This window comes from Lucilia cuprina, chromosome 3 (assembly GCF_022045245.1).
Source record: "Lucilia cuprina isolate Lc7/37 chromosome 3, ASM2204524v1, whole genome shotgun sequence".
Classification (NCBI taxonomy): Eukaryota; Metazoa; Arthropoda; class Insecta; order Diptera; family Calliphoridae; genus Lucilia; species Lucilia cuprina.
In genome coordinates, this window is record NC_060951.1 from 28175411 (window position 1) to 28195794 (window position 20384).

The window sequence follows — 20384 nt, forward strand, 5'->3', positions numbered from 1 at the left end:
ATGTCTAGTCTATGTCTAGTCTATGTCTAGTCTATGTCTAGTCTATGTCTAGTCTATGTCTAGTCTATGTCTATTTAAAATACCATACATGAAATACTGTCTTTAATATTTGAGTGTAAAAATTATCAACGTGTAATTAAAATTAATACAAATTGTATACTTATATGTATGTTATAGTTATTATCAACTATTTGCAGCAAATAATCTTATAAACTCTTACGCATTTCATTTAACAACAATAAAGACTCTTATCAGCAGATCAGCTGTTTTCGGTTTATTGTCCATTTGTTTGGCGAAAGAACAATCATTGATATTTAATTTAGCACTTAAACACTTTACATACAATACAAGGCATTCGAACTGCTGTGGTTGTTTATACATTTAGTAGCCGTTGACCGAAAAACAATTTATAAACATGTTCAGCAGTCGCTGTAGCAGATTCATAACAAATTTCAATTATGTACAAGCAAAGCAACAAATATTTAGCGGCATTTTAAGAACCAACTCTAAAAGTACTTGCGTTGCTAGAGTGAATATTGTCCTCAAACGATGGCTTAGTACACAACTGATAAATGATGGTAAATTGATAATAGTGAGAGAAACTGAGGGACGGTCTGTCGATAGACGTGAAATGAAATTTCCCACAGTTTGGTTACGCGATAATTGCCAATGCAGTGAGTGCTTTCACGACACGACCAAAAGTCGTAAAATCAATTGGGAACGTTGCAGCAATGAAACAGCCATACGTGCTGCACAAGTAACAGTCGATAGCAACAAAAATGCAATAATCATAGATTGGCAAGATGCCCATAAATCAAAATACGATTTAAAATGGTTAAAGCAACGCGATTTTAGTCCAGAGCAGCGCAAAAAATACACTGAAGAAGTTTATAAGCCAAAGGAAATAATATGGGGCAAACAAGACTATAACAAAATATTGAAAATTTATGATTTTCATAAGATTATTACAAATGATTCGGGTAAGGTCAAGGTGGTGTTAATATTAATGTTATTTGAAGTGATTTTTATTGCCATTTTTTTGTGGGGAGTAGTTATACAAAATGTAAGGGTTGTAAAATATTTATTTTATAGATTTCAGTTTACGAAAGTTTGGCAATATATATAAAGATTTAATAGTTTATAAATACGTAGAAAAAGATATGAATTTTAAGTAAAAGGAAATGCTGTGCGATTTAATTTTGTTCGAAAATTTAGTTTAAGGTTGTGTTAACGTATTTATTACTTTTTGTTTTGTCAGATCTTTACAACTGGTTGAAATCTCTAGCTGTGTATGGTGTTACAATAATCAAAGATGCTCCCCATGATAGAACAGTTTCAAGACAGTTAGCTGATCGTATTGGATTTATTAAAAGGACCACTTACGGGTAGATACTATAATTTGTCTTATCTACAGCATTTCCATTTGTAATTAGAAATGTAATTTAATTTTAAAATTCCTTAAAATGTTTTTTTACAGCGAAGAATTTGAAGTGAAGTCTAAAGAAAATGCCCGCAATTATGCTTATCTGATGACCCCTTTACCGTTACACATAGACATGCCGTATTATGAATATATTGCTGGCATTAACATTCTACATTGTCTAGTACAATCGAAATCGCAAGGTGGTGCAAATCTATTAACAGACGGTTTTTATGTGGCCGAACAATTAAAACAAAATTATCCCAAATATTTTGAAATCCTATTGAAAACTCCAGTGGACTGGTACGATATAGGAAAGGACAGTGAAATGGAATTTCACAACATATGGAGAGAACCAGTAATAAAGTACTTCGTTTCTTAAACAATTTTGTTATTATTATTTTTGTTAATTAATAAACATTACGTTTTTTTTTTTAGTTTGGACACCGATGGCCGATATCATCGAATCAATCACAATACCACCAAACGTGATAGTCACTTTATGGTACCTTTAGAAGTAGTCGACTTGTGGTATGAAGCTTATGATAAATTTTTACAAATTGCTTATGCATCCACGGTAGAGCTTAAAACGAATCCTGGTGAGGTATTTGTTTTTAATAATAGACGTATGTTGCATGGTCGTACCGCTTATACGGATTCAGCGGACAATAAACGACATTTGATTGGTGCCTATGTAGACTGGGATATTATTTATTCGAAGATGAGGATTTTAAAGGCAAACTTAGAGAAAGTTTGATTTTAGGTACATGTAATGAAAAGATTTAAATTTTTGTATCAATAAATAAATGCTGGTGGAGGATTTTTATACACGAATTTTAAGTTTTTTTATAAATTTTTTAAATATACTTTTGGACAGCAAATTTTGAATCAGATTTACAGCAAAATAAGATTGCATTGCAAAAAAATTCTACTTTGCATTAAATTTTTGTCTGTACAGGCTCGAAAAGTTTTTCCAATAAGCGATTGTTTAATATCTATTGAAAGGTAAGATTTGACAGTCAGCTGTGTGTCGATCAGAGTACTGCATTACTTGGGTCGAATTTAATCCCTTTTAAAGAACCTATGGAAAGAAAGATACGTTATATGAAAGCTAATATTCAGCAAATTGTGGAGAAGATATCAATTTTGCAAGAGTTGTTCTAATTAAACATTTAAATGATTTAAATAGATCATAGATCGTTATGACAATTGATCCTGAAGTTCGAAATCGGACCGTTTCCAAAGACTACAGTCTCTTCATTATAATCATTTTGATAGCTTCTGAAAAAGTTAGTATGCGGTAATCCCTAAGCCTAGTGAGGTTTCCAAATTTACAGTGGACAGTTAAGACCGATTCCAGTTTATCAAACTGAAGCCGTTGAAGACCGAGGCGCTCTAGGATCGATCAGTAGTTTCACTCGATCCACGTACTTTACCATGAGAATGGCACATTTCAAGAATGTGTGTTTTAATGACAGGTAGTGGAATACACAGCACTGTTCCATATTCACATCACTCAGCATGGTTATAGCAATTCCTAAAGTGTCTGCATTATTATTGTCCTATATTGTACTTCCATCTTCTTAAGCCCGTGTAGGAGTAATATTTGAATATATCTTCACCTCGTTTAGAGATGTCCAGCATTCATAAACAAGTTGTGAAGTAGAGAAAAGTTTCACTATCAGTATAAATTCTGATATCTACTCGATAGCAGCTCACACAATTTAAAGCGTTTTGATCGCTTATATTTCAACTTGAAGCAGCTTGGCATTATCGTTTAGTCTAAATGAGATTTTAATATAATATTCATAAAAGAAGATGTCACTATCAACTTCAAGGAAGCTTTTAGTAAACGTAGAGAGAAATTTTAAAGACTCCGAAGAAATATGATATTAGAATTGTTTAGAACATGTGTTCTATTTGCCAATTAAACTTAATCTGACAGCAGTGTACTATCCCGTGGTTTGGCTATCTTCTGAAGGCCAGTAAAGCATAGCAAACAACCCCTTTATGGAAGTTCTTCTCACAGCACTGGTGATGAGAAGAGCAGAAGATCTCATAATCTTTCCAAAATAACTGTATTATATATTTGTTTATATTCAGATAGATATAGACGGATATAAGATAGATTTGACGTTAATGACATCAACATCATTATTAAGGCAGGAGACCAATACAAAGTTACCATATCGTAGAGTATATGTTTCAAACAAGGGCATGTAACACCGTCTCAACGAATTTGAATGTTAAGAAGAAGGAAGAATGGTTTTGCCAATCGATGTTTTTTTTGTAGATATTGATTTTTATGGTTGTTGAGAGGAAGAAAGCCTTTTATGCTTGTTGAGCATGGATTTTTTAAAATCGTCATAGTATTTTACGTATTCATAAAATTATAAAATTTACATTATAGATTTGATAGCATTATGCTATCAGGGCCTGGAGCTTTCTAATTGTTGCAACAGCGAATATGTCTTTATCAATCGATATATATACATCAACCCATTTTTGATATATTCAGCACATACCGGTAAAATAAATATACTTCTATTAATTTGATATAAACGTAAATCTATTTTAACACCTAACCCTTATTGTTAAATCAAATAAATATTTACAAAAACTCATATTACTCGAATTAAATTAAAAATATAAATTTTTCCATTGAGGTTAAATACCGCTTAAAATGTGTTTAATTTGAAAAAAAAGTACTTGTGTTAAACATATCATATTACATTTACAAAACGGAAATAAGAAAAAAAATGTGTAGAATGTGTGCAAATATAAATAACCTCATTTTAAGCGGAAATCATTTTGACTAATTTCTAGTGGAACTTAATAGGTTCTTTTTTCATTTCCTGCAAAATAAAAAAATACAATTTTAAATTGATGTTGATAAATTAACACTTACGTATGTATGTTTTATACTGTCACAGTTTTGATTTATGCACTCATTTGCTTACTAGACGTGCTATAAAAATTAATCCTGGTTGGAAGTTAAAACGCATTTGTATAAAGTGTAAAAAGTGTAAAATATATCAAATTTAATAAAATCCAGCTGATTTTGTTGAGTATTATAGGAACATTGATCTGCGAAGGGTTACTGTTAATATTCTTCTGATTAAGTTTAGGCTGGTGAAAATTTCCAACTGTACATGTTTATGAAATTATACAGACACATATCCATTTATTAATTATAAATTTCTATTAATATTCTATTTACTGTTCTCACAAAATAAGTGCTTTCTATTTCTATGGAATTTTCTAACCTGTAAAACTCAGTCAAATCCGGATACTCTTTAAGTTTTTTATTTCGTTCTACTTTTACGATTTAGTTTTTTATGACATGGGTTTGTGGAGTAGTTAATGATGATAGACTTTAGTTTATTATAAGTTGGTTATTAAGTATTTTAAACACATGCATTCTTTTACCACTTTCTTCTTAATAGCACCGTCCGACAAAAAGAGAAAAAATTCGATAGACAAGAACCGGATGATATACGGGAAAATCTGCGTTCGATAGACAAGAACCGGGAAGGGTAAATCTGCGTTTTAGTTTTTCATTTCGTGATCCTATTTTAAAATACGTTTACTAATCAAACAATTTTTATAGTCTGACTGAAGGTGGTGGGATCGAACTGAATAACTGACTAACTAACTAACTAACCAACTAACTAACTAACTAACTAACTAACTAACTAACTAACTAACTAACTAACTAACTAACTAACTAACTAACTAACTAACTAACTAACTAACTAACTAACTAACTACCTAACTAACTAACTAACTAACTAACTAACTAACTAACTAACTAACTAACTAACTAACTAACTAACTAACTAACTAACTAACTAACTAACTAACTAACTAACTAACTAACTACCTAACTACCTAACTAACTAACTAACTAACTAACTAACTAACTAACTAACTAACTAACTAACTAACTAACTAACTAACTAACTAACTACCTAACTAACTACCTTACTAACTAACTAACCAACTAACTAACTAACTAACTAACTAACTAACTAACCAACTAATTAACTAACTAACTAACTAACTAATCAGAATAAGTAGTTATCCTTGGTTTAATAAACTCAAATTTTTTGACTTTGCAATTAATTTTTTTAATTCTCATAAAGAAATATTGTTTTTTTAAGTGTATTTTAAGAAATTAACATTTTGCAATCATTGATGTATACAATTTATGTAGAAGAGAAAATGAAAAAGAAAAGATGAAACAAAATTAAAAATTGTTCATTAGTAAATGATTGACTTTAGGCTTAAACGAAATACACACATACATATGTATATAAAGATGAATGTAAGTGTAAATTCTAGAAATGGAAAAAATAATCTAGAAAATTTATTACCTAGAGACAATAGTCAAAACTAATATGAACTTACTTCTCCTGAATATATTAACTAAGAAATTTACATGAAATTTTTAGTTTATTGACTTAACGAAGGAGAGCAGATAAAGTCTGTTTTGAATAAAGGGTACAAAAATATTTATACAATATATATAATATAAGAATACACCACTTTAGTGAGAGGGTATATTGGGTTTGTGCTGATGTTGGTAACATTAAGTATACCAATCGGCTAAGAATCGTTCTCTGACTCGATTTAACTATGTCCGTCCGTCTGGCCGGCTAGGTGGATGTTCATGTAAACCTTTCGCGCAAGGTACAGATCGCAATTTTCAAGATAATTGGATGAAATTTGATACACGCTTTTTTTGATCCATGGACGAAAATGAATAAAATCGGTCCCTCATACAACAGAACCCTAGAACAAGGCTTCTGAGCTCATAATTATGTCAAATATAGCCGTATATCGATAAAAAAGCGGCCTAACTAAGTTTTATAAAAGCCTTAATGGCATTACCAAATTTCATTATTTCATATCACCCTAGCTCAAATACAAAGTCCCCTTCAAAAAATTACTTGAATGTCCAAAACTAACTTATAAACATATATATATTACACAGAAAAAACTAAAAATGAGTTTTAATTATCAAAAAAATTGTATCAAGCAAGTTTTGCACCTATAACCAAAATGATGATATCAATTACCAAATTTGTAAAAAAAAAATAAAAAATTATATTTTTTCCAAATAACGAATTAATCAGAACAATTAATGTCAATAATAGAGACAAGATTTAAAATTGATTAATTCATTAACTGTATAAATTAAATATTTAATAAATATAAAATTGATTTTTTATTAATTCATTAATCAAATAAATTTAACTGTTTGATAGAATTTTTTTTTAAATCAATTAAGAAGATTATTAAAACAATCAAATTATTAATCGATTACACACAACGTTAAAGGAATACTAGACCTTTAACAATGCGTTTAGCATTTACAAAATTGTCACTTTATTGACACAATTTAACATATAAATTGTTTCATAAATTGTAAAGAAACTTGAATTTTATATGCCTAAAATTTTATTGACTATTTAAGAATTATAAATATTGCTAGCACCAAAATTTAAAATAAAATATTAAAAATTAATCTCAAATAGAAAAGAAGGCCAGAAAAATTTTTTCAATCAATTAAAAAATTAATTGAATTAATCAAAATTTTACACTTTAGTTTTAAACAGTTTCAAAAAAACAAATAAAAATTTGTTTAAATAAAAAATAAAGAAAATGAAAACATGTTAATTGAAAATAAACTACCGATAATTTTTCAAAGCTATACAAAATTAAAATTGCGGATTCAGACCAATGTTGAGCATGTAGATAGAAGAAGCGAAAGCAATATTATTCCGGATATAAAATACTTCACTAACCTGATTGTATAATTCCTCGCTTCATACACCATCGAAAAATTTTTAAAGTCAATATGCCGATGATCATGCTGTTGATATAAACTTACATGATGACCAAATACACATGAATAGTAGTTATTAAATGCTTAAAAACTAATAATCCCCAATTATGTTCTGCTCTAAATATAAATCCCTAATAAATACACACATATGGTTATATGTATTAAAAACTATTTTAATATTTAATATGCCATAAATTATGAGTTAACCAGAATATAGATAATACAAACAAAAGTTTTTAACTAGAAATTTTCGCAAAACAAGAGAATCATTATTTTATTTGGTACATGTTTGCGGTTGACCTCAGAAGCCACAATTTGCATAAAATAAATTTAATTATGTAAAATATGTTTATGTGTTCATATTGAAAATAAACAAAAAAAACCTTCGTGGTAACATATGGTTTGGACATACAAACATACATATACAATAGAAATTTATTTTGTATTTTTTTTGAAGGGAAGAATGGCCTTATATGTATATTACTGGGTATAGCAACTACTAAAAGTAAAATCAAATTACATATTTTCTTTCAATCAGTTTCGCATTAATAGGATTTTTTTCTTAAAACTAAATTTTACATCAATATAACGAAAATTGTTTTATTTCTTAAAAAAAAAAAACGATTTTAAGTTAGAACATGTATGACAGCCACAAGCATAAATGTGTATAAATCAAAAAGTAAATGTACAAATAAATTCTACTAAAAAAGTTCTCTTTTTATGCCAAGGTTAGAAATCAATTCTAATCGATTTTACTTTGGATTTAAACTGTAGTTTTTTACGTTAAACTAAAGTTGTTGGTCAATTGGGATTTGTTGAAACTTTTTCTTAAACTTATTGTTAAACTCTATATATTGATTGCTGCGATTCAGATAGATATATAGTTTTTGGAGAAAACTTACGTCTTTTCCCCCTTTTGTCCATAATTATAAGGCCAACAACTGTAAATATACAGTGGTAACAGAAGTAAGTAATCATTGTAAACTCAAAATCCTAGTATTGCTAATATTATTATTAAATTATTATTTTGGGCCGATCCTCATTAAATTAAAACAAGTAAGAGGTTTTAGCCAGGAGAGGACGACCATATAATACCCTACACCAGTATATAAATAAAATGTTGAATTGTATCAATTGTATCTTCAGCCATTTATTTTTTAATAAAACTGTGGATATTTAAGTAAAATTTTGATGGGGTCTTTTTAGAGGAGATAGGGTCAAATGAGGCCCTATAATTAAAAAAGTTCATGAAGGTCATTAAGCCTAGTATACAACTTGGTTTTGCAGCTTTTTGTCGAGATAAGAGTATAATTAAACATAATTATGAACTTAAAAGCCCTATTTCGCGGGTTCAGTTGTATGGGGCGTAGGTGAAAAATAGACCGATGTTAACTATTTTCAATACGCTTCGTGTACGGTATCATAGAAGATTATGTGCCAAAATTCATTTAATTATCTCTAAAATCACGACCTGATGTTTGATTACATGGTTTACATTAACGGACGTACAGACGGACGGCTAAATCGACTCAGAAAATGATTCTGAGCCAATTGCTATACATGGGTATAGGACCAATATTATTGTGCGTTACAAATATTAGCAAAAACCCAATATGCCCTCCCCACTAAAGTGCTGTAGGGTATAATGATTTTTATGTCAAATTTTAGCTATCTGCATCCTTCCAGTAATGAGCGTTATTGGTTAGTTCTTCCGGAAGTTGGTTAGTTCTAGTCTTGCAGACCGGGTTTGATTCCCACCTGATGCACTAGTTAAAAAGCGCCCAGCAGGCCCAATATAGGTCTAGGTGTATTTCTTTTCGGATTTGATGTATAACTAAGTGATATAGTGCAATCGTTGAACGATATTTTCCACTTTTATTACCGAACAGACTACATCAACTTGTACAAATCTCGGGGCTTTTGCTCTTTCTTTTGGAACTCTATCGTGTTGTAAACAGATAGACAAACAAACAGACAGACAGACAGACAGACAGACAGAAAGAGAGAAAGACAGACAGACAGGCAGACAAACAAACAGGCCGACAGATAGACAATAGACAGACAAGCAGACAAACAAATAGACAGACAGACTGACTAATAGACAGAGTTAGATCTTTTTCAAAAAATGGATATAAAACTACAACAAAATCACTGTAATAATAATCTTGCAAAATGTTCATGGCTAATCTCTCTATTGAAATATATTTACGTGTATATTAGGATAGCAGCGAGAAGTTTTTAAATATTGTCCTCTAAAGTAATGTTTAAGATTAGATTTTTCAAAAAATAATAACCATTTTTTTAAGAAAAGTTAAAGATGTGAATAAGATGTTAAATAAGTAACACAAGTTATTTGATAAAAAGCACATTTTTTGAAATAGGTTGTATAGAGAGACTGGGGGAAAATGTGGACCGCTCCCCATTAAATTTGTTGAATTTAGGTTTACTTTAAATGTGTTTATCCTGAAGTTTATTATGATATAAGCCTTTTTATGGGAATTGTGTACATGTAACTTATTTTTTGAAGGCGTCTTTGTATGAAGGCTAGCTAGGATCAAGTGAGGCCTCTTTATTATAAAATTCGTCAGGGTCATTGATTCAAGTATAAAACTAAGCTGTTCTGCTTTTTGGCGAGATACTAGTTTCAGTTGTATGGAGGCTACGTGAAAAAACAATTCTTATTAGCCCTGGATCGTCCCTGAATAAATGAAAGATCATTTACCAAATTTCATTGAATTTTCTTCGAAATTGCTACTTGTGTTTGGATTACAAAGTTTATAAGCCCTACTTAGGGGTTCAGTTGCATGAGAGCTAGGTGAAATTGTGGACTTATCTGAACCATTTTCAATTAGTTTCCTTGTCCCTGGTACAGTGGAAGATCATGTACCAGATTTCATTGAATTAGCTTTTAAATTGCCATTTTGAGATTGATAACAAGGACGGACGGATAAAGCCAACTTAGAAAATGATACCAAACCAATTGGTATACTTCGAGGTGCGTGTAGAACCAATATTTTTTGTGCGTCCACTAAATTGGTGTAGGGTATAGCAAATAGCGAATTCGAAACAAAGAATTATTTTGGCCAATTTTAGCGTTACAAACATCAGCACAATTCCAATATACCCTTCACTAAAGTTTAGTGACTAAACTAGTGTAGGGTATAATAAATATTAGAAAATATAAAATCGTGTCAATATAAAAACCATTCTATATTTTCTCTGCTTTTAGAGAGGAACCCTAATGTGTATGTATTAGTAATAATGTCAAGGTATCGGTGCACTTTGTGTACACCACACAACCAATAACGTTTTAAAGTGTTTTGTGGTTTGTTTTGACTTATTTTACTTGTGGTGCAGAAAAAAAGTTTATGTTTATTTTTTTTACTTTTTGAACTTTTATGTTTTCATAGTACAGGCAACAAAAGTAAAATTATAATTTATTACCTTTCAATAAAATAATGATGGTAGGGAAAAAGCAATTTTGAAAATAGTATACGCTACATAATAAAAGTTGGTGAACATAAAATGGTTTTAAGGTTTAAAACTTAAAAAATATTTGAAAAATAAACTAAAATGTCATAGAGTTATTGAAAAGTCTTTTAGTGTTATTACAAAGTCAATCGTTATATAGATTTAGATTCTTGATTTTAGTCCGTTGTTGTAATTGTACAACGTACATTGTCTTCAGTAGAGTACACTTGAGTTCATAAAAAGCAAAGAAAGGTTAAACAAAAACCTTCAAATCAAATTTATAAGCTAATACATTTAGAAATGCTTAAATATGGAAATCAATCTGTTGCTGGTTTAATATTGTTTAAATGTTTACAACCATTACTAACAACAATTTCAAACCACAATTTTTTTTTAATTTAAAAGTTAATGTGTTTTTGTTTAAGTGTATGTGTTGTCGTCTCTTTGTATTTCAAAACAAAATTTGCTGTTGTTGGTATTTTTAGTGATTTGTTTTGAAAGTTTGAAAATTCTTTTTCTTTTAAAACGAAATATTATTATAATTTACCGCCTATATGAAGGTTGTTTGTAACATTGGCAGTCGTTTGTGTTTACATACAGGATTTTTGTGAGGATTATTAGTGTAAGCTTTAATATCATTATTGTTTAAAAACAACATAAATTCATCAGTGAAAGTTTTCTTATAAGTAACTGTGTTTCAAGACAGCTGGGTTGGTTATTAAAACGTTTGATTTTATTAATTTTTTTAACAATTCAAGTAGAAAATTATTATTAAAGTTGTGGTTTGCATTGAATATATAATGCCTTATAATTTTTATACCCTACACCACTTTAGTAGGGAGGGTATATTGAGTTCATTTTCATTTTATGAGTCGATTTATCTATGTTCGTCCGTCTGTCTGTCTGTCTGGCCGTCCATGTAAACCTTGTAGTCAAACTACAGATTTAATAATTTAATTTAATTGCAATTTTGAAGATAATTCAATGAAAATTGGTACATGATTTTCTATTGCCCCAGGGATGAATCCTGGTTAAGATCGATCCATTATTTCACCTGGCCTGCATACAAATGTACCGCCGAATAGGGCTTGCAAACATTGTAATCAAACTACAGGTCACAATTTTGAAGATAATTCAATGAAATTTGGCACATGATCTCCTATTGTACCGTAGACGAAGTCTATTGAAAATAGTTAACATCGGTTCATTTTTTCATCTAGCCTCATACAACTGAACCCCCCAATAGAGCGTGTAAACTTTGTGATCAAACTACAGGTCGCAGTTTTGGAGATAATGCCATGAAATTTGTCACATGATATTTAATGGTACTGTATACGAAGCCTATTGAAAATAGTTAATATCGGTACATACAACTGAACCCGCCAACTTTATAATTATAGGGCATCATTTGACCCTAGTAGCTATCAAAATTCCACATAAATATCCACAGTTTTGTTAAACAATAAATGGCTTATGTATATCTGAGGCAAGGTGGAATTCAACTTAATTGCTTTATTATTAAAACTAAATTACATTTTATTTGTAAACAGATGTAGGGTATTATATGGTCGGTCTCGCCCGACTATAACTTCTTACTTGTTTATTGTATAAACTCAATTTTAAAAGTTAAAACAAGGTGGAGAGCTTAAATTGAACATAAAAGATTTACCCAAATCGACTGTAAACACTTCTATTTGATGGACGTAAGTCAAGCTTATTATTAAGCCTTCATTGGGAAACATATAGAAATGCTATTATCGATAAAAAAGGGACACTGTAACATTGGAAATCATGCCAGAAGGTAAGGTCTCTATTACAATTACTTCTTAAGAAGTTATCATAATAAGGAACTTTTTCACATCTCCTCTGCTACTGTTCGACATTCCTATAACCTCTACGGCATTAAAACGGTTAAAGGAATTGCCATTGGCAATCATGTCAAAAGACTGGATATCGAGTACTACTTAAGAAGTTGTTATAATGAAAAGACTGTTCTACATTCCGGCTCAGTTATTCTCTCATGTTTAGCTTCTTACTCAGTTAGTAAACTTTTAATTGGGATTCCTTTACTAAGTATACCAAGTTTTAGTGGTCAACATGACCTCTATTTGATGGACCCAGGCCAAGCTTATTGTTAACGGATAAAAATGCTGCTATCGACAAAAATGGGACATTGTGCTATTGGGAATCGTGCCAGAAGTTAAGGACTCGATTACAATTACTACTAAAGAAGTTCTCATAAAGAGGAAACTATATCTCATTTCATCTCCTCTCCTACTGTTTGATATTCTGGTTCTGCATTATAAAGAAGCTATATGGTGAATCTTAAAAATACCTATATATCATTAATCAAAACTGCTGGTCTGACTCTTTATTTATTATAATGGACTCCTATAACCACTACTCCTATAACCATACGGTACTAAAGTTCCATTGGCAATCATGCCAGAAGACTGGGTCTCGAGTACAATAACCACTAAAAAAAGTTGATAAAATGAAAATACTATATTTAATTTCCTCTGCTACTGTACGACATTCCTGTTCAGCTGTTCTCTCATATTTAGCTTCTCTCTCAGTTATCATACTTCGTAAATTTAACTGGTTGGTTTCACTCTGAAAGTAAGGAGTAATTTTATAAAGTACTTTTATAACAAGAATTTGGGTAGATTCAAATGATTTACTCAAATTAAGTGGCTTTCTTTTCTACTTTAACACACAAAGTTTAGGATGGTGAATGAAGGTTATATCAAAAATTTAAATAACTACATTTAACATATTAAATATAAGTAGTACCTTTCAACTAGAAATAGTTGAAGTTTTTTCTTGTTAGATTTTAGTATTATTGTAAAGTCTTAAGTAGAACAAGGAAAAAAAACTTTTAAAAAAAGCAATGCAATGAAGCAGATAAATAAATTCTTTTTAACATTTTGCCAATAACTACTATAAGAAAATTGTGGAAAATAAAAACTAAAAAGAAATACTAGTATCGAATTTTTCAATATTGTCGATGAAAAGTGTTTATTTATTTCTCTTGATCTTGATATATTTCTTATACTCTTATATGGATTTTTTTACTAAGTTACATTATATGGTATGTAAACGTATAGAAATTGTAACTCAAAAGTATTTCATTGAATTTATGTTAAAAACTGTTTTTAAATATATATTACATTATATGATTTATTGTATTATATTAAGTTTTATTATGTTAGAATTTTTGTATTTCATCAAAAAATTTTATGCATTTATCATTTTGTAGTTATATGCATATTAAACACAACAATACGTATAAGTGATAAATAATACATGTTAAGTATACGTATGTATTTATATTATAGTCAAAGGAGAATAAAATATATAAGAAGGGTGACAGTGTGTTTTGCTAACCTAAAGCAATATTAGTAGAAATCCGACTTAACGATTTTAAAGACTCAAAGATTAGTTTCCGACAAAAACGGACTTTTATGTATTCACTCAAAGTGTCGTTTTTTGGAAGGAAATACAAATGATTACAGCTTTCACACAAAATAGCTGTTTTTGGAAAGAAATAAAAGAGATCAGAGATGTTTTCACACAAAATATTTGTTTTTGGAAAGTAATAACAGTGATTACAGATTTCACTTGCTTTTGCTGTATCTCTTATAGTTTCAAAAAAAAAAAAAAAAAACAAGTAAGAGTGCTATATTCGGCCTGTAAAAACTGATTTCAACAAACACTCAGACAGACAGACAGACAGACAGACAGACAGACAGACGAACATAGCTTAATCGACTTAAGGACTCGAAATATATATACTTTATAGGATCAGAAAATTATATTGTAGAAATTACAAACGGAATGACAAACTTATATATGCCCTTCACACAAAATATCGGTTTTTGGCAAGAAATAAAAGTGATCATAGATTTTGCTTGTTTTTGCTGTATCTTTTATAGTTTATGAGAAAAACCGACTTATATGTTCTCACATTAAATATCGGTTTTTGGCTTCTTTTTGCTGTATTCCTTATAGTTTTCAAGCAAGACGAACTTTTATGTTTTCACTCAAAATATCAGTTTTTGGCAAGAAATAAAAGTGATCACAAATTTCACTTGTTTTTGCTGTATCTCTTATAGTTTTCAAGAGAAACAGACTTTTATGTTTTCACTCAAAATATCAACAACTAAAAGTGATCACAGATTTTGATTGTTTTGCGGTATCTCTTATAGTTTATGAGAAAAACGAACCTTTATGTTTCCACTCAAAATATCGGTTTTTGGCTTCTTTTTGCTGTATCCCTTATAGTTTTCAAGCAAGACGAACATTTATGTTTAAACCCAAAATGTTGGTTTTTGGAAAGAAATAAAACTGATCACAGATTTTGTTGTTTTTGCTGTATCTCTTATAGTTTATGAGAAAAACGGACTTTTATGTTTTTACCAAAAATATCAGATTTTGGCAAGAAATAAAAGTGATCACAGATTTCACTTGTTTTTGCTGAATCTCTTATAGTTTGTGAGAAAAATGGACTTTTATGTTTTCACTCAAAATATCAATTTTTGGCAAGAAATAAAAGTGATCACAGATTTCACTTGTTTTTGCTGTATCTCTTATAGATTACGAGAAAGATGGGCTTTAATGTTTTCACTCAAATATCAGTTTTTGGCAAGTAATAAAAGTGATCACAGATTTCACTTGTTTTTACTGTATCTCTCGTAGTTTATGAGAAAAACGGACTTTTATGTTTTCACTCAAAATATCGGTCTTTGGCAAGTAATAAAAGTGATCACAGATTTCACTTGTTTTTACTGTATCTTTTACAGTTTACGAGATAAACGCACTTTTATGTTTTCACTCAAAATATCAGTTTTTGGCAAGAAATAAAAGTGATCATAGATCTCGCTTGTTTTTGCTGTATCTCTAATAGTGTTTTCACTCAAAATATCAGTTTTTGGAAAGAAATAAAAGTGATCACAGATTTCAATTGTTTTGCTGTATCTTTTACAGTTTACGAGATAAACGCACTTTTATGTTTTCACTCAAAATATCAGTTTTTGGCAAGAAATAAAAGTGATCATAGATCTCGCTTGTTTTTACTGTATCTCTTATAGTTTATGAGAAAAACGGACTTTAATGGTTTCACTTGAAATATCGGTTTTTGGCAAGAAGTAAAAGTGATCATAGATCTCTCTTGTTTTTACTGTATCTCTTATAGTTTATGAAAAAATAATAGTGATCATAGATTTCACTTGTTTTTGCTGTATCTCTTATAGTTTACGAGAAAAACGGACTTTTATGTTTTCACTCGAAATATCGGTTTAAGGCAAGAAATAAAAGTGATTTCAAATTTCACTCAAAATATCAGTTTTTGGCAAGAAATAAAAGTTATCACAGATTTCACTTGTTTTTGCTGTATCTCTTATCGAGATAAACGGACTTTTATGTTTTCACTCAAAATATCAGTTTTTGGCAAGAAATAAAAGTGACCACAGATTTCACTTGTTTTTGCTGTATCTCTTATAGTTTATGAGAAAAACGGACTTTTATATTTTGACTCAAAATATCAGTTTTTGGCAAGAAATAAAAGTGATCACAGATTTCACTTGTTCCGCTTTTACGAGAAAAACTGACTTTTATGTTTTCACTCAAAATATCAGTTTTTGGAAAGAAATAAAGGTGATCTTATAGTTTACGAGAAAAACGAACTTTTATGCTTTCACTCAAAATATCTGTTTTTTGCAGGAAATAAAAGTGATCACAGATTTCGCTTGTTTTGACTGTATCTCTAATAGTTTTCAAGAAAAACGGACTCTTACGTTTTTGGTAGGAAATGCAAGTGATCTAATATTTCGCTTGTTTTTGCCGTATCTCTTATAGTTTACGAGAAAATTGGATTTTTATGTTTTCACACAGAATATCGGTTTTTGGCAAGAAATAAAAGTGATTATATATTTCGCTTGTTTTTGCTGTATCTCTTATAGTTTTCAAGAAAAACGGAGTTTATGTTTGCACACAAATTATTTGTTTTGGTAGAAAATATATAGCGAAAATATGCACTAAAATTACTTTTCTTACGAGATACAAATAAGTTACAGCCACCCATCTGTTTATTATAGAACTAGATATAGTAACATCTGGATTTTTTTCTTGTATCACTAAAAGATTAAGTGTTTGATAATTAAGAAAACCTGTTTTACCGGTTTTTCCTTGTTAATGTACACATTGTTTGTGGTAAGCACTTACCTGCTTTTAAAATAATGAATGCTAATATGTAAGTAAATTTTAGCATTTTAACCCCATGTTTTGTGGAATCCAAAAATTTAACAGCTCAGACAAGCTTTTGAGAGGTTTTCGTTTAAAATCAGCAAAATACGTCATAAATAACGGACTCATACTTACTTGTTTTTTTGCATTTTATTATATTAAAATTTTTCCTTTTTTGAAGTACACAATTTTTGTCATAGCTTCCTTACATATTTGTTTGATTCTATATACATTTTTTATTGAAAACATATTTGCCAGCTGCAACTTTATTCTCATAATCAAAAAATACTTAATTTTTTGTTTGCGTTTACATAAGTTTCTTAAAAATATTTTCAACATGAATGTTTGGGTTTATTTTCACAACACAAGTACACAAATGCGTGCACTTTGTGATTGTGATATTTTTATATACACCATCAAAGTGATATGATTTATGTAGGTTTTGTTTTATCGTTTGTAACATATTGAAGTTGTGTATGTCGACACACATAATTACGTAATTTTTGTGTCCCCGAACATCAAGAAATTCTATGGAACTCTGTCGGTAGTTTTGTACTGAAAACCATCCAGACGTTGACGTGAATAGATATAATACCATTTTGCATCGTGCATAGTTTAACAATAAAATTTATATTTCATAAGTATACAAAGAATACCATTAAATATTTAATTACATATTTATTGTCGAAACAATTTGATTTATGTTTTTTTTTATTTTATTCAAAATATTTTACCAGCTTATTTTCTATTTATTTATGAATGACCACTTAATTTCTAATTTAAATATTTAATGTAAAACAATATTATTATTTTATTTTAATAAGTGATGTCATTTAATTAATTAATGTATCGTAAATGTTGTACTAAATATGTATGTATGTGTGTATGTATGTATGTATGTATGTATGTATGTATGTATGTATGTATGTATGTATGTATGTATGTATGTATGTATGTGTTTATATTTATGATTATTAATTTTTTATTATTTGAATAAATATTAATTAATTAACAAACTACCTAACTAACTAACTAACTAACTAACTAACTCACTAACTAACTAACTAACTAACTAACTAACTAACTAACTAACTAACTAACTAACTAACTAACTAACTAACTAACTAACTAACTCACTAACTAACTAACTAACTAACTAACTAACTAACTAACTAACTAACTAACTATCTAACTAACTACCTAACTACCTAACTACCTAACTACCTAACTACCTAACTACCTAACTAACTAACTAACTAACTAACTAACTAACTAACTAACTAACTAACTAACTAACTAACAAACTAACTGACTAACTAACTAACTAACTAACTAACTAACTAACTAACTAACTAACTAACTAACTAACTAACTAACTAACTAACTAACTATCTAACTAACTAACTAACTAACTAACTAACTAACTAACTAACTAACTAACTAACTAACTAACTAACTAACTAACTAACTGGCTAACTTACTTACTTACAAACAAAACTTAAAAACCAACTAACTAACTGTCTAATAATAATTTCTGAACTTACAATTTTTCTTTTGCAACATTGTCAGAAAAAGCATTACGAAAAATCTTGCAAGACAAAATTTGTAAGTTGACACTATTATAAGATATTTTCTGCACATTTTACTGCCAACATTTTAAGATCTAACAACTGTGTATACATGGCAAAAGTACTTACCACAATGCCTTACAAAATTACAAATCGTTTAAAAAATCATATTCAGCTTCTATATTTTCACCAAAAAGTTGATAAGATGTTATTAAAGTACTTCTATGTAATCAGAACGATATGTAGTTTTCATTAGTATTGTAAGTCATTGTTAAGTCATTGTCAAGTCATTTATGAAGTAAGCTTCCATAAATTTAGTAGTACATGTTGGTTCCCATAAAACAAAGATTTATATGTGAATAGGGACTATTCTGAATCGATCCTAATAATAGTATTGTTGTAATGAAACATATGTTAGAATTAAAATTTTTAAACTAAATTACTAGATAATATATTCTTATTTGACTCCCAACTACTGTATTTGTTCCCCTTTGAAAAATTGCTCTTCAAATATAATTACCTTTTTAACAAATTTACAAATATGGGATTTGAAATTCAATAAGTAAATATGAATATTTATCATGACAGAATACTTCTTAAATGTGCTATAAGTAAATAAGTATTTTGTTTGTTTAAATTTATACTTACAGCTTTACATTTGTGTGAATATTAGTGTGTGATTAAAAGTTCTTTCTTTTGTAGCATGCTACTTATAAACCCTTTTTATATTTTGATCAAATAACAAAAAACAATAGGACAAGTCAATATGTGTTATAGCCTACACCATTACATAATAATTTTCTGTCTTATATGGAAGCTATAGATAGATTGTGCACAAATCATAATAAATATCAAATTGAACGATGTCTCTGTATATGAATATGAAAGAGGAAGTAGAATTATTATTCACATTTGTTGTTAGCATAAGGTAGGAAAAAAGGTAGGGCATTATTGCATACATTAAGGGGTTCCTTGCTATGGTGTGTAAGTTCTTCAGTTTACCTTTTTTGTGTCTGTGAATAGGTAATTCCAACAAATAACTTTTTGTATATTTCACTCTTATGTGTATTTAACTTATGCGTGAGACATTTAACATATTGTAAATTATGAATACGTTTTTTATGTAAAAAAAGAACAAAGAAATAAATGTCTTCGTTTAGTTTTATAGAATAATTTGAATATGTATTATAGTACATCCCCTAAGTTTTATCTCATAAATATATTTAAATATTTTATTTTGTAAAGCATTTTCTGTCTAGCGTTTTGTTAAGAAATGTCTATTGTGTTCGAAAAGTCAATAATAAAAAAAAGTCTGTTTAAGGGTTTTGTTGCTACTTGAAATGAACATTTAAAAACAGGTATACATATTCATATTTAATTCATTCAAAACATGAAGTGAAGTCAAAGTAGTAGTACTTAAAAATATTTAAGAAAAATATTAAAATAGCTAGAGTACTATACCATAGCAAACTATTCCCAGCTAAAACATGCATTGAATGAACTAAGTTAAAAATCTATTAAAATTACTATTACTTGCTTATATATTTTAATTAGTTATTCCCTACACAATGCGAGTTTGTTCTGATGTTAGTAACACGACTACGAGGTACAACCCAAAATTTTAAAGATATACTCATGATATCATATTGTCGGGTTTGTCCGACTTCTTTCCCAGCAAAAACATTCATTACAATAGCCTTCAAACATAGTAGTGTCGTTGGAGTCAAGTATTTACCATAATAGCTTATAGGTACTGCTATGTAATCAGGGCGATATATAGTAGTCATTGAAAATTATATTATTATATAAGTGGTTACAATTACAAGTCATT

At 29.1% G+C, this 20384-nt stretch overlaps 1 protein-coding gene across 1 annotated transcript; it reads left to right on the top strand.

The window, feature by feature from the left end:
• Positions 1-312: 312 nt before the first annotated feature.
• On the top strand, positions 313-2254 carry LOC111686389 (gamma-butyrobetaine dioxygenase-like). Its single transcript, XM_023448750.2, has 4 exons — positions 313-980; positions 1259-1385; positions 1478-1786; positions 1859-2254. The coding sequence occupies exons 1-4, from the start codon at positions 416-418 to the stop codon at positions 2175-2177; spliced, it is 1320 nt and encodes a 439-aa protein (XP_023304518.2). The 5' UTR covers positions 313-415; the 3' UTR covers positions 2178-2254.
• The last annotated feature ends 18130 nt before the right edge of the window (positions 2255-20384 follow it).

Coding starts and splice junctions, on each gene's coding strand:
- LOC111686389 (XM_023448750.2), top strand. CDS start 416: ATGTTCAGCAGTCGCTGTAGCAGATTCATAACAAATTTCAATTATGTA. Junction 981..1,258: donor GATTATTACAAATGATTCGG/GTAAGGTCAAGG, acceptor TTGTTTTGTCAG/ATCTTTACAACTGGTTGAAA. Junction 1,787..1,858: donor TGGAGAGAACCAGTAATAAA/GTACTTCGTTTC, acceptor TTTTTTTTTTAG/TTTGGACACCGATGGCCGAT.